The sequence below is a fragment of the Pyrus communis genome, chromosome 3 (assembly GCF_041283825.1).
Source record: "Pyrus communis isolate YQ-2024b chromosome 3, ASM4128382v1, whole genome shotgun sequence".
Lineage (NCBI taxonomy): Eukaryota > Viridiplantae > Streptophyta > Magnoliopsida > Rosales > Rosaceae > Pyrus > Pyrus communis.
This window is the reverse complement of record NC_142567.1, coordinates 19,523,149-19,539,159: the sequence shown is the minus strand read 5'-3', so window position 1 is coordinate 19,539,159 and position 16,011 is coordinate 19,523,149. Positions and strand designations below refer to the sequence as shown.

General features: G+C 40.5%; 1 protein-coding gene across 2 annotated transcripts; it reads right to left on the bottom strand.

Moving 5' to 3' along the window:
- Positions 1 to 3,459: 3,459 nt before the first annotated feature.
- On the bottom strand, positions 3,460 to 5,257 carry LOC137716531 (cytochrome P450 94C1-like). 2 transcript variants are annotated; one of them, XM_088691212.1, is made up of 2 exons: positions 4,892 to 5,257; positions 3,460 to 4,699 (listed from the first exon to the last, which is right to left on the bottom strand). In XM_088691212.1, exons 1-2 carry the CDS (start codon positions 5,199 to 5,201, stop codon positions 3,696 to 3,698), a joined length of 1,314 nt encoding a protein of 437 aa, XP_088547338.1. In that variant the 5' UTR covers positions 5,202 to 5,257; the 3' UTR covers positions 3,460 to 3,695. The 2 variants fall into 2 exon arrangements, with proteins under 2 accessions (XP_088547338.1, XP_068312087.1); XM_068455986.2 differs by having other exon boundaries at positions 3,460 to 5,237.
- Between the last annotated feature and the right edge of the window lie 10,754 nt (positions 5,258 to 16,011).

The following is a 16,011-nucleotide window of genomic DNA, read 5'->3' as shown; positions in this document are numbered from 1 at the left end:
CCAAGCCAGCGCAACTGGGCTTGCTTCCATGTTCTTGTTTTTGGCCTAACTCCAGCAGCTTTGAGCTACTGGGCTTATCCCAACCCATGGCCCAAAGGCCTGCAGCCTTCCCGTCGCCCCTAAAAGCCTACAGCCTTGTTGTAGGGCCTTGCCCATTCATTACAACCAACCTAATTAAGCTGGGCTACGGTGTTTTTTCGATTCAATGCTAATTTTTGGCATTCCCGCTTCATAACCATACCCATTTAATTTTTGGGATGTTTTGGTTAACACTAATAAACCTATAATTCACTTGTCACTTGGCCCACTGCCAATTGAAGCTAATAAGAACAGTATGTCATTATTTTTCTTCCACGATCGACCTTGTATGATCCCGATTTATTGAATTAATTAAAAGTGACCAGTAGTCCATTAATCTGACAAGAAATCCAAAATTATTAACCTGAAGATCGCTTTTGGATATTAACGATTCAATAATTTATTTTTCTTCTTTGAACCGTTGACATCCTTTCGTAGTCCCGAAGCGCTCATCCTTAAGTTCCCGAAGCAACTCAAATCCATTGCATTTAAATCAGTACCTTGTATTCTATGTTCTTACAGGAACCTCTCTTTTTATGAACTAAACGTTCATAAACTAAATTGAACCTGTAGTTTCAAATTTAGTGCCTTTGAACCCGAAGTTTTCATAAAACAATACACCCATGAAAACTCGAATCTTTCATATACACCATGTCTTAGAACCTGAATGTTCTAACTTTGATGCTTATGGATATTTTATTTCTTATAACATTATTCACAATCTTATTCCATCCATTCAGTGGATTGTCGAACCATCACAAGTTTGATCTCACTGATTTGGAAGTTTCTAATAGAAACCACTTTATGTGGGCACAAGATGTGAATCTCCACTTGACTATCAAGAAGCTGAGAAACCATCGTAGCCAACAATGGCATAAAAGAGCTGAATAAGCCTCCGCCATGATCTTTATTCGAAGACTTATGCCTAAAGCATTACCCACGGAAGTACCTCCCGAACGAGGACTCCATGGCTTTTTGGCTCACTCCTATGGACCGTCTAATCATGAAAGACATCACCTGATGCATACAATTATTACGTCCATGAATGAGTACGATTCTAAAGTTTATAAATCCGATAGAATTTCAACTCGAGAATACATTTTCTTGTCCTTCCATGTTTCTATCTCGCTCATGAGGTAGTAGTGTAGAAAGCAGAAGTTTACCAAATTGGACTTGTCCCCATGGGCAGCCGTTGAAGAGTCCCCTAACTATGATTGGCACCTTCGCGAATAGGAGTGATGGTTGATTTACCAAGGCAGTCATCTTGGCCTTCGTTTTCAGAGTCAGATGCTTGACAATAGGCGTGCTCAGTATCTACATATATTTTGGGGATCTCAGAAATACGAAGTAAACTACTTGCAAAGTTAGACCCTAATTGCTAAGGAAAGTCAACGCTATAGATCTACCTAGGCTATTAAGTCATAAAGAATGCCCTACTCCACTCTATCAACTAGACTAGCCAAATTTGGTCTTTGCCGGTGTTGTTTGACATCGGTGGCAACCTACAACATTAAAGTCAGAGTAATATCGAAACTACTGTGAAATGTACCAAAGGAAAACAAAAGAAAAGATACTAGCACAATAAGCTAACTTGAGAGACTCGAGATTGGTAAAACTTAAGTCTCTAGAGATGGTCATGAGTTATACAGCCCCGAGCGCTCGATCTTAGCCGTTGATAAAGAGCGCCAAAATGACCATATCGTGACACGTGGCAACCCACTTGCTCAATCTCTGATGTAGAGGGATGTGAAACCACTTCACGGGCCACGAGGTTACACCTACCTGTTACACCTTCAATAAGGAGGCCCCTCAATTCCACCACCAACCTACGACGAACATATGCTTAACAAGTACATGTTCCTGACAACACTAGCTCCTGACTCAAGAGTCTGGTAACTGATGAGATTCTGAGGCGAGCGCTTAAAGAAAAAAGAGTCGATCGCCAAAGGCACACCATTATGGGCATGCAACACAACACCTAAGTGCCACCCCTAAGTGTCGACCAACCCTTGCAACTCCATACCCAAGAAAGAACCCTTGGATAAGGAGTTGGCGGACTTGTTAACGTAGAGTCATTTCCGAACGTGATAGGTGTAAAGAAAAATCAAGGTCTAATGAACGTGGAAAGTTGAAGCTAAGTGCTTTAAGAAGTCCTGGCCTCTAGTGTTTAATCAGCAATCAATCCAAGCACTAGATGGAAAATGGCCATTGACAACTTTAACGCACAAGGTCCTAGGAGCAAAAAGAGCATGCCTACTCAAATGTCAACTATGAGCCATATGGCAGCTAGACGAAAGAACAGAGGCCTACGAAGGGACATAAAGGCTGACAAGTAGAACGCTCAAGTACGAGTCCCGACCAACTCTAGGGCCAAGCGAGGTGGTTTGCTGCGCCATCCCAAAAGAGGACACAAGTTGACTTGGGCAAGTGTCACCCCAGTGCTATATGTTAGCCAAAGAATGGAAGGACAACTAGCAAGTCTAATCTATACATTCAACCCATTAAATAGAAAAGAAGTGATAGACTTGAGCCCATAGGCTGAAGACTCAGAGAATGGCCTATATAAGGCGGATGAGTACTCTTTAGAGGGGGTTGAACGAATTGACTTGTACTATGCTGGCCGACCGCTACTTGTAATCTAGTTGGTCATTTATCTAAGAGACTTAATGGATGTAGTCTAGTTTTGAGGGGTGAACCACTTAAATCCTTTGTCTTTTCTGTATCGTTTGCAAAACCCAAGTCCATCAAAGGCAACACTTGACCAATTCTACCTTTATTGGCTTCACCAATTTTGAGCGTTAACACATTCCATACATATTTATAATAATAGTTGGTTTCTTTTTCTACATGTTCTTTTGAAATTTTTATTTTTTACCACCAACTGTACACAGTTATGCATTTGTCTTTCATTTCTACGATGAGTTAAATAGTGTGATGTAGCAAAATTTCGTAGTACTCGTTGTATGGAAGAATTGCTCTTGTTGCATTGATTGCAGCTGAGAGGTTTTCCTTTCAATCAATGGAGCTCCAAGGCTGTCTCTAGAAAATGAACCAGTTACTTACTATTACTCAAACCGGAAGAATATATGGACCAACAATACATCAAGATAACATATAAATATAAAGTAATACAGTACAGCTCTATACTTCCCAGTTTCGTTCTGTAGGCCAAGAGTAGTACAGATATAGAAGACAAACTACTGTTTATATATAGATGGTAATAAACTGGTCGTCTAGGCTACTATAGCTAGCAGCCTAGCCACTGCATACACTCATTTAGTTCCCTTTGTACCATTATACCATATATCTAGTACCTAATAATATTTTGCCTCATTTACAGTATGATAAAGTGACCCAGTGATAGGAAGAACCATGACAATATGAACCACAAATTAACCCATTTTCCTTTTGAACTATTAAACCATATATATACATCAAATTTGTGACTTCTGCTCATGAATTCAACCTTATGGGTTAGTCGAATAAGTTAGCATTTATTCTACCCCCAAGTGCCAACCACTTCTAATGTTCCCCAGCAGCTGAAAGGCAAACTATATATAGAGACCTATAGTACGTATTTATGCATGCATGAAACCACCAAAATGTTTATCTGCTCATCAGCCTTCCCTTTCTTCAATTCGAACCGGCAGGCCGCCCCTCACGGTGGCAGTGAGGCCTGGGACAAACTGCGGTCTCCTTTCAGGTTCCAGAATCTGAATATCAAACCTCCCCACAAGTGCGACAGCGACACATTTCATTTCCATCACCGCCAATTCCTTCCCCAAACAAACCCTCTCCCCGCCTTGAAAAATCGGGTACTTGTACGGACTCTCGGGCGAAAAAAGCCCCTTCTTCAACCACCTATCGGGCTTGAAATCGAGACAATCCGAACCCCAAATGCTCTCCATCCGGCCCATTGCGTATTGATGGTACGTAACTCTAGTCCCACTCCGTACCAAAGTACCATCGGGTAGCACATCATCCTCCTGACAGAACTTGGAATCGAATTGTATCGGCGGGTACAACCTCATTGTCTCATAAAGCACCGCATGCAAGTAGTGCATTTCCCGCATTTGATCAAAACTCGCAGTCGCAAGTCCTTCTCTAGTCGGACCCATGACCTGATCCAATTCCTTCCGGATCTCCCGCTTCACTTCCGGGTGTCTTGCGAGTAAATAAAACAAGCTGGTCAACCCGGAAGAGATGGTGTCACGGCCCGCCAACAGAAAGCTCACGACAATGTCTCTGAGGTACTGATCGTCTTCAATGTTGGCCATGAATCGAGAGAGAAGGTCCTTCTGCGTCGAAAAAGTACCCATTTCACGACGTTGTTTGATGATGCTCTTGGCCAAGTTGTCCACCACTTTAACGGCTTCCTTCAGCTGCCTCTCCGATCCAAGGTTGAAAAATCTCTTTATCTTCCACACGGTAGGCGACGACGTCATTGCCCGCTCCGCAGAGAGCTTTGACGCCAAGTCAAAGGCCACCGCAAAGTCAGATATTGGAAGGGATAGCTGGAGACAGCCAGGGTCCAATCCGAAAGAGAATTTGCAGATGTTGTCAAAGGAAAAGCGTCGAAACAGGTCCTGTATGTCAACGACGCCATTTTCGCCTTCGTTACCTGCAACCGAGGCTAATAACGGAATCAGTCTGGATTGGATTTCGGCACCCACGATTTCTAGCGCGTAGGAGCGGACCGAGACACTGCCGAGCTCTAAACTCGCCATCTTACGCTGGAACTGCCACCCGTCGCCATCGACGTTAAAGATTCCGAGGCCTAAAAGGTCGCCAAGAATGGTTGTGAAGAGTTTACCTTTCGGGTAGTTGTGGAAGTTGGTTTTGATGATATGCTCGACGTTTTCTGGGTTGGCGGTGATTATATTGCCGAGGACGTGGACGTGGATGGTTCCGGAGAGCGACTTTTTGAGAAGGTGAGTATACCAGTCACATAGATTGTCGAAGCTTCCTGACCAGCTCGAGCTCAGAAAGCTTCGACATATGTGGCAGTTGCACCATGGCCGGAGCCTGATGATGAAGATCAGCAACGAAAACAAAGAAAACAAGGATGCGAAGGAAAAGAAGACCAAGGAGAAGGTGCTGCTCATGGACTCCAAAGTAGTCATATTTTGAGAGAGAGAGAGAGAGAGTAGAGAGAGGCAGGTGGAGAGGAAATGAGTAAGGAAGGGAGTTAAGGAGGGGGTGTTTATATATTGGAAAATATTTGAGTAGGGCAAAAGTTGGGGTGTATGTTTGTTTTTTACATTTGAGTGTGTTGTGACAAAATGACAGGCGCGCACATGAGGGAAAAACGGCATGTGAAACGCGTGCGCAAAATAACAACTGGGGCTCGAGGCTCGGACGTCATGATCATAGTCACTCGTTTAATATTCCACGTGGTTGTATGTTTCTTATTATTTGTTTCTCGGCTGTGCATGCGTTACAGGCTTTACACAGCGCTGTCTTTGCGTCGACAAAATGTCGGCTTATGTGTCTGATGGCCGACTTTAAGAGTAAAACCTTGGCACGAGGTTTTCTTCAGTTACCAGAAAAGGAAAAAATTCCGAATAAAATTTTTATTGAAAATCTATTATTTTCAAAACGTTTTTTTTTTAATTTTTTTTTTAATTTTTTACGAAGAACTAAATTCCTTGGTTATAAAATTGCCTCAAGCTGCACAAGGATTCAAACATCATGAACAACCAACAGCTGCAATCAAGAAACAGCAGACCAAATTAAACCCAAGTTGAAAATCGAAAACCCTACTTTGATTTTAAAATCCCTAAATCGAAAATCTAATTTAGTTCATTATTCAAAAGAAAAAAAAAATAAGACAAAATAATTGCGAGTCAGGGTGAAATTTCTTACCTTCTAGGCTTGTATGTGAGCGAATGGTGGAAGTTCCAGTGGAAATTCAGAGTTGAAAGATGAATTTGGTGGGGTGTCGCCGATTTAATGACATCAGATGATACTATACTCGAACAATCTCTGAAACTCAAATTCAAGACAAGCAATAACGAAGCATAATATGAAGCACTCCTAGCAGGACTCAGGGTAGCAGAAGAACTCTAGGTAAAGGAACTGTCAATTCACTGTGACTCAATGCTCATAGTTAACCAAGTTACAGAAGACTACATGGTTCACCATCCCACGATGGGACTCTACCCAAATAAAGTCAAGAAGCTACTCGAGAAATTCCAGAAGAATGAAATCACACAGATCCCAAGATAAGAAAATAGCCATGCCGACGCACTGACAAACATAGCTTCAATTATCGACTATTCCTTCCGGCGAACGATCCATTTTGAGTACCTCACTGTTCCAAGCACTCACAAGCCAGAGCTGGAAGTAATAGTCGTCATTGACACCCGAGAAAATTGGATGGACAAAATCATTGACTACATACAAGACAAAATCACCAGAAGATTGCAACTTCGCCATAAAATTATTCCAAAAGGCGTCGAGGTACACGGTCATCCGTGGGATGTTGTACCGACGCTCCTATTCCAGACTTCACCCCTTATCTGTCACTCTAAATCTAGGCCTATAGATCCTAAGTGACATCCATTCCAGAGTATGTGGAAATCATGTAGGAAGAAGGTCGCTGGCCCAGAAAGCATTAATTGCTGGATATTACTGACCCACTATACGACGAGACGCCACTATCTGTGCCCAAAGATGCGACAAATGTCGAAGGTATGCGCCTATAAACCATCAACATGCAGAAGAGCTTAATACTTTGACAGGATTATGGCTTTTATACAATTGGGCATTGACTTAGCTGGGCCCCTTAACAAGGCTCAAGGAAGCAAGGAGTACCTAATAGTGGCCACGGATTACTTCTCAAAGTGGATAAAGGCAGAACCGCTGACTAGAATCACCAGAGTCATTGTAAAGTCTGTTGTTTGGAAGAACATCATTTGCCGATTTGGCATCCATATACAACACTCATTGACAACAGACTATAGTTCGCCAACTCCGAAGTCATAGATTGCTACAAAAACTGAGAATTGGTCACCTCAATTCCACTTCGAGATATCCACAAAGTAATGGGCAGATAGAAGCTTTGAACAAGGCTATTTTGAAGTGTTTGAGGAAGAGGCTTGAAAAGAAGAGTAAGTGGCTGGAAGAGCTATCTGGAGTTTTATGGGCATATTGCGCAAAAAATCCAAAAAGGTACAAGCGAAACACCATTATCCATGGCTTACCGAATAGAAGCTATCATCCCGATCCAAGTCATGACAATTTTAAACCTGCACGCTGCAAAGTGGACCGCCTTAGAAAACGCGAGAATCCTTAAGTCCGATCTAGACTTTGCAGAAGAACGTCGACAATGTACTTAAGTCTGAATAGTAACCTACTAGCAGCAAGTCCAGTCATATTACAACAAAGGCGTAAAGCCTAAGAGCTTGCAAGTTGGGGACTTGGTCTTAAGAGAAGTTTTCGAGAATACCAAGATCCTGAGAGAAGGCAAACTTGGGGCAAATTGGGAAGGTTCGTATAATGTCATCGAAATAGGGGGCAAATGAACCTATTATCTGGAGTGCATGGATGAAACCATAATTACTAAAAAGTGGAACATCGCTAAACTCAGGCGAATCTTTAGATTCAGCACCATCCAAACTACGTGCGGTTTGATCCCTTCCAAGAATATGTAGGCAATCCACTTCGGACTTAATCGCAACATTGCCGTCTGCACGAAGACAAGTCTAACTCATCTCTTAACGCCCCACCATAGCCTTATCGTCAAAAGTAATCCCTGACGTAATTTTTACATTATATCATTTTTTTTCTTAGAACTACACATGTGATTTGATTTTCCTTTCCAGAGATATGTAGGCAATACTTTCTAGATTCAATCACATTCCCTTACTAATCAATTATATTTCTTACAACAATAAGGAAATTTTATTTGTCTTGCTACCAATATTTGAGCAGCTTGGGAGATTCGAATTGTAACAAGTGCTGTCAGGATTGGCGGGCTATGGGCACGGGCACATGGTGCCCTAACCCAAAAGTCCATTGCACCATCCAAACTCCAAAAAGTCTATACAATAAGCAAAATTGTTTAAACCCGGGCTCTACGCCATTCGAGGGAATAGTTGATAGGACGATCCGCAAGTCATCCAATGGTGCTTTGAACTCCCACCTTGAGTACGACTATTTCTATTGCCGACCAAATTACTACGATAACTATGTTCTGCAACATCATGTGTTTAGCAGGTCCTAAGAAAGCATCCACACTAGGTAATCCCCAAGAAGAATTTTATTCCAATAGAGCTCTGATATGCGGAAGTGCTTTGATCAAACTCATCAAGGTAGTCCGATCTGAAACGCTTAGGTCCGACATATAAGGTCTGACAAAAGAATTCAAAAAGTGTTTCTGACCCACATGCTGACAACCAAGTCTTCAACAAACTTTTGTTTAAGATTCACTGGAGATGTATAAGAAATTCAAGCTAAAGGAAGAACCTTCACTTAGCATCACGTTGCAAGTATTAAAGTCCTTGGTAAAAATTGGGGCAAGGTAAAAGGTTGGCTCATTTTTATATCAGGTATAGTGCATGATTTTTTATGTGTTCAGTCCAATAAATGTGTTTGAACAATTATAGGGCAAAAGTTTCGTCATGTGTTTAATGTTTAATTCATGGTATTCCAGATATCGCGATAGGGAGCTTTATGGATGCTAAGTTTAGGAGGTAATGTTTTTCCTAATCAACATTGCCAATGGGGGCTTTTGAGCTTTGTCCTGAGCCTACAAACTTACTCATGTTCTGCTCTGTTACTTGTTTATTTTATTTTTTTTGAAAGTTCGTTTAGTTTGCAAGCATTTATAGGATTAATATCTTTCTTTCAATAAGGAAACAGGGTATAAAGATAATTCAGGTCAAAGCGCATGTTTATTATTGAAGTCGTAGAATAAGGGCACGACATGGTACAACAGTTGGGGAGACAACCCCTCGCCCTTGGGCTAAAAAGACTTCCCTATGAAGATTATGAAGTGCACTTAGTCAGAGCCACCAATTCTGATAAGGTTCAGCCACCATCGTTGTCCACTCCCAAAAGGTGAGAAACCAAGCGGCGATGAAGAACCCTTTAAAGAATCTCAACACTTTGCTAAGATTGAACCTATATGCAAAGACTGCATGAAGAGTGCAATGAAATGATGAATGTTATGGAACAAATTGCACTAAGTGAGAGACATTATTATGATATTATGGCTGAATTGGGTATTGCTTAGTTTCGTTTGGCAGAGATTGGTGTGACAAAAGTAAGTTTTTGGTTTGAGAATTCTAGACATTGAACGATCAAAGAGAAAACCGGGTGTGGAAAGACGACTTTGGTTCGAATGCAGAGATTCTATGATGTGATAATGAAAGGATAAGCGACTGCAGAAACTTCAAAGAAGAAATAGTTATTTAAAGGCAAGTCATTGAAGGATCTTACCATTGAATGTAAAAAGTCTTGTCTTGAGATTAACACATACAAGGGCAGAAGTCACATGAAGAAATAAGCAGTTGATTAATGTAAACTGTGCGCATACAATGGAGGAGTCCGTCATCTTTATAGCTACTGTTGAGCGGCTTTCGAGGTCGCATGACAGAAACTGAAGCGGCTCAACTACTCTACTTTAACGCTAAGGCTCGGTTCAACATATAAGGATAGAAGAATAAATGGCACATATTCCAGCTTATTCCTAAAGGCATGGTCTTTGGATAACTATCCATCCTTAAGAGGAACAAGTTACCTTTCAGGTGCATAGTTAGGGGCAATTGTGGGACCATAATTTTCCAAGACCAGAGTAAGGCTGATTGAGATACAGCTACCTCACAAGTCCAGTCATGGACTCACAAGCTTCGAGCGAAGATGGGACAAAAGAAGTAGTGGTGCCACCATCACCTAGTTTCAAGGCAATAGATGGGGTCCTAGAGACTCCGCTGGATGACCATGCTTGTTCCGCAAGACACGCGATCTGATCCAGATAAGACCCAATCGAATCCTTATAATCTTGGAGTTCCTATAATCTAGGAATTGGCATGTGCCATAAGTAATCACAACTCCTAAGAGGGTGCAATTATCTACTTCTAGATATCATCTAGGATTCTTCTGGCGTAGGACGATGATTCTAACCTAAAAAGGTCTCTCTCCCAATGGTATAAATACACCCATCTAGGTTTCCTTTATGGTAACGCAATCTTAATACTTCAATTCTCTCACCCCCTTCTTGAGTCTAAATAAATTCACTAACTTGACCATCAGAGAACCTTTGGTCGGCACACCCCCTCCGGTGTTAGGCTTACTCACAGTTTTTCTCTATTTTACAGGTAGTCGAGTTTGTGCAATGCTCCCCTACATGGTGGTAAGTCAAGTTGGTTCCAACATGATCTATTAACTCCATATAGCATAGATTAATCTAAGTACAAGAAAAGAATGATTTTACTCTATTAAGTTGCTCTTGTTTGTGGATATGTTCAAAAATAAAATAAAAGGGACGATCGGTCGTCATTAGAGGTGGCAAATCAACCCATTTGGTTGTTAATGGGTACATGTTAAGACTCTTTTAATTTGACATCACCATAATACAGAGTTGAGCATGGTAGTGATGATGATGATGATGTAAGTGAAATCAAACTAATTAGATCTTAATGAGTACCCATTAACAACCCAATGAGTTAACTTGCCATCTCAAGTCGTCACAATGCTTTGAACAGTCCGGATGCACGATGCAAGTTGCACAGAGAGCATTTGTTGACGACTGACTACCGGTCGGCACCAGTCAGTATTGTCGTAAGGTTCAAATTTTGAAATGTTGTGAAGGGAAACAAGGTGACTCATATACTCCAATGCATATGGATTTCTATGTATACATGCACAAGTTTCAGAAACAAAGTTAGGTTATTAAAATGTCATTCATGGAGTGGTGTGATTCAAATGAAAATGTACCTCTTGATTAAGAGGTTTGAACGAAGAGGTGCATGCCTAACGGTTACTTAACCAATTATAAAGTCATTGACTTCTCTATAAATAGGGAAGATTTCATTCTTCCATCATTAACTAAATATACAGAGTTTAGGAACTATTTTCTAGAGTTTAGTTTCTAAACACTCTTGAGTGTTCCTATTATCTCTCGTGTATTTGAGTTTTATTTTGGGAGTGTGGAAAACTATAACAACCAATAGGCATAAGCAGGGATGGGCAACGGTTATGGCTGGCGGGTAACTGCAGTTATTTATCCATAACTGTTTATACTCATACCTCACATAACCGTTTACCTGTTGGGTAATTGCCTAAACACACATACACACAACCATTTATAAACGGTTAACCATGCGCATAACCTCATACCTATTTAACCGTTTACCCGTTTTTTAGCCCGTTTATACTTTTTTTTTCTTTTCTTTTTTTTACCATTTATCCCTCTTGTCACCCATCTACACGTTTTTTTTAACAACTTGAAAATTAAAAAAGAAAAGTTTATCATAACTGATAGAGAAACCTTAGTATATAAATTGGATTAGAGCACCAGGGTGAGAAATTACATTTTTATTTCAATTGGGTCTGAAGCTCTGACCAAGAATAATAAAATACTAACAAAAACTAAATCAAAACTAGTTTTATGCCGAGAATCGAAGGGTTTTGGAGGAGGAAGAAGAATAAGAAGAAGAAGGGATTTTGATTAAAAATCTTGCTGAGGTCACATCTTTGTAAAGTAAATACAAAGCATCCATAATCACCAATTCTGATTAAAAATCAAACAATACCCTAAAAAATCGAATTCAGACATCACCAATCCATAAAAAGAAGAGATTTTTATATATATTAAAATAAACGGGTAAACAAATACCTATTTATAATCACGGTTAATATCCGCAACCACTCATTTAATTTCACGGATAAACGGCTATACCCATAATTGCTTATTTATCTAAACATTATCCATAACAGTAACTGTTCATTTTAAAGGGACGGATAAACAAAGCTACCCATAACTGCGGGTATTTTGGCTATCCCTAGGCATAAGTACAAGCTTCATTGTGTCCACAAAAATTATACTTATATCTCACTTGCACACTAGATATCAGATGTATAAAACCTAAATAGTAACGTATTTGTTGTAAACTTCTAGTTTAAGTGTGATTGTGTAAATCCTAGATTAGATTTGATTCTAGTTATTCTTTCCTATATGGACTTGTATTCCTTGGAGGAGAATGATTTCTTCTCTCTCTTATTACTATAAATAAGGATACTGCGTAGGGGGAATAGAACATCCTCTACACAACCCTACAAACACATCTCTCTCTATATTCTTTCTATGTGCCGCCAACCCCCTTGCCTTGTAAGTTAAATATAGGCCACAACACGTTATCAGCACGCTCTTACTGCTGCACTTAGGAATATGACGTGGAAGCTTTCTACATCAAACCAGTTCATCCATATCATCACGCAATCAGGTTCTTCTAAAACAACGATTTTATCTCAATATTTTTGCAGCCCTGATAGCATGAACATTCACCATAATGCATGACCCAACTTTACTTTTTTTGAATTTTAGATTCCACATAAATTGTATATGCATTATATCCATAATTGTTGAATTATGTGAATTTGATATTGCCAGGAATTGTATCAAATAAATGTCCATGCATTAAATTATTGAATTGAATATGCATGCAATTGAATTTTATAAAAAATAAAAAAAATCGAAAACTCTTAGGGTTCTTCAAGCCCATGACCTAGGACGCAAACCCGAGCTCATGCGAGCCTATTGAGCCCCAGTGCACCAAAGCCAACCCATGCTCCGTCTGAGATGACGCCGTTTTGCCATCGAACCCACGACCCAATGTTATTTACAGTTGGCCATGGCCTCACCGCTGCCTTTCCTAGGCAATCACAACAAGCAGTCATGTTTTTGGGACCAAACCATCGTCGAAGACAATGGGTTTTCTTGAAAAATCTGATTACCATCGATGAATTTTTTGAAGAATTCTTCGAATCCTTCAAGTTTTTCGGACCCCCCAAACGTCGAAACTTAGGTTTCCGTCCAAAATTTTGGGATCTAATCGACCCCCCGTGCATCGCCGTGTTGTGACCAAACTGAGGGAAGTCGCCTGAAGCGACGCCGGAAAGTTTTCCAGTTCAAATGCAACACACAACGCTGCTAGGGTGTCCTAGGTTTTCCAAACCTAAACTTTAATAAGCCTCGGACCCTCGGGCCTGTATTGCACAACACCATTTTGGGCTTGCCGTTTGCTTTTACTGCCAGGACCCATATCCAACAAGCCTATCGAGCTTATCTAGACTCATGGGCCCCTTAACACCAGCCCAAGTCGGTTTTTTTTTGTGTCCCCCCATGTCTGCGTCACACCGGATCCCAGCCTATGGGCTGGTGTATCTATGTACGCATCACACCAGATCAAACCCTTTAACGAGACTCTGTTTTTGGGTTTATGCCTGGAGCCCATTAATTTTGTGATGTTGGGCCTGCCCACACATGCTAGGCCCGAGCCCATTCCAACCAATTTTTTGGGCTTGGGCGTCACGATTTCAAACTACTCAGCCAACATGTGGGCTTTAGCCCATTATTTTGGGCCCCGAGGTTTAATTGCCTATTTTGTAGGCACGTTGGGTTTTATAATTTTTTCATCCACACTTTAAATTCAGCCCGAAGTTCAAATAATTAATTCAATATATATATATATATATATATATATATTTGTGTTTGTCTACAAGAAGATATGAACATGAAGTTCATAATTATTTCGAAACCTGAAGTTTCTGTAAACATGCCTTATTTGAAAACCTGAAGTTTTCCTTAAAAACATCACTAATGATAATCCCGAAGTTTTTTTCATGAAAATTCAAACCAATATATGTCTATTACAACCTGAATGTTCTACTCTTATGTGAATGGATTGATTTTCTTTCTCCATTACACTAATCACATCTTGTCCATTTATTTTGTGATAGGAACATGTCGAATTTGAACAAACTCAACTTTATCGCTTTGGAGGTCTCTGGAAGGAATTACCTCAAATGGGTCCAAGATGTGAAGCTCCACCTCACTGCAAAGAATTTGCATCCCGCCATTGAAGATGAGATGGACAATCCAGTTGACGAAGCTGAGAAAGCTATAGCCATGATCTTCATCCGAAGACATATTCATGACGCACTGCAAATCAAGTACCTTGCTGATGAGGATTCACGAGCACTATGGGTCACTTTGGCTAATCATTTTGATCACCAAAAGGACATCTTCTTACCTAAAGCAAGACATGACTGGCAGCATTTGCGCTTCCAAGACTTTAAGTATGTGAATGAATAAAATTATGAAGTTTGTCGAATCCAATCACTTCTCAAGTTTTGTAACGAGACCTTGACCGAAGAGGATCTCCTAGAGAATACCTATTCAACCATATATGCCACTAATATTATCCTGCAACAACAATATAGGGCTCAGAAGTTCACTAAGTTTTCAGATTTGATCTCTGTTTTACTTCTAGCTTAAAAGCAAAATCAGCTATTGATGAAAAATTATCAAGCTCAACCTACTGGGGCGACTATTATGCCTGAAGCACACTATAGCACAAAAAACGCCCAAAACACCAACATAGGCGTGGTAAGGTGGCTAGAACCTACCCTGTCAAGGTTAACAGAGCCCAGGCCCATCTGAGGGAGGAAACATAGCCCAGAAGCGCCCTAACCTCGCTCCCAAAGCCCCAAACTTCAAGAATAAGGGTACAACACCTGAAACCATGGATGCGGACATGTGTTATCCCTGTGGTTCGAAGGACCAGTAGTCCCGTGTTTCCCGTGCTCCCCAGAAGGTTGTAGCTAAATATCATTCTCATCGTAAGAAGTTTGAATCAAACTTTATGCAAGTGGATGAACCGGAAAGTACTAAGATAGAGGTTTTTTCCTTTCAAGAGCATACCCCCTATGGAAGATTAGGATCTTAGACATAAACTATTTTTCTAGTTGAAATTTAGACAATGGCACCGAATTCCACCTAGTGGCCGAACCCCCCTTGTGTTTTTGGATAATTTTGAATAATTTTCCTTTATGTTTGGATTATTTGTTGGTGATTTGTTTTTGGATATTAAATTTTTAATTAATTACCATCCTTGAATAGTTACATTATTTTAAACGGATATTTGTTTCTAGAACTTTTATGCATGTGACCAATTCAAATTAATTTTCATTATAGGTATGACTAGTGGGGAAGTTAGTTGTTTGGCAGATAGTGCAACCACGCACACCGTTTTGCATGAGCGCATCTATTTCACTAACTCCGTACCTAAGAATGCACCTCTGACAACCTTCTCAGGCCATCCAACTTGATCAAAGGATACGGTAAGGTCCGTATAATATTGTCCAATGGTACAAATTTGACCATTGATAAGGCGCTCTATTCTCCGCGTTCTGGAAGAACATTGTTGAGTTTCAAGGACATTAGAGAAAATAATTACCATGCTAAAACCTATGTGGAAAATTGAGTGCATAACTTCCTACAAATACGGCCAGAAGCATATTCTAGAAAAGATGGAGCGTATCCCAAGTGGTCTGTATACTACAACTATACGCCCTATAGAAAGCCACTATGTGGCCAGCCTTACCTCTAGGACCGCGCATGAAATTACACTTTGGCATGATCGTTTGTGAGACTCTGGACAAATAGCGATGCGTCGTATCTTCAAATCATCACACGGGTATCCACTAACCTGAAGTTTAGGTTCGATTCAAGGAATCACATGTCAAACCTGCTCTATGGGAAAGCTTATTATTAAGCCTTCTTATGAAAAGATTCGTTCGAATCCTCCTATTTTTCTACAAAGGATTCAGGGGGACATTTGTGGACTAATTCACCTTTCATGCGGACCATTTAGATATTTTATAGTCTTAGTTGACGCTTCTACACGTTGGTCACACGTGTTCTTA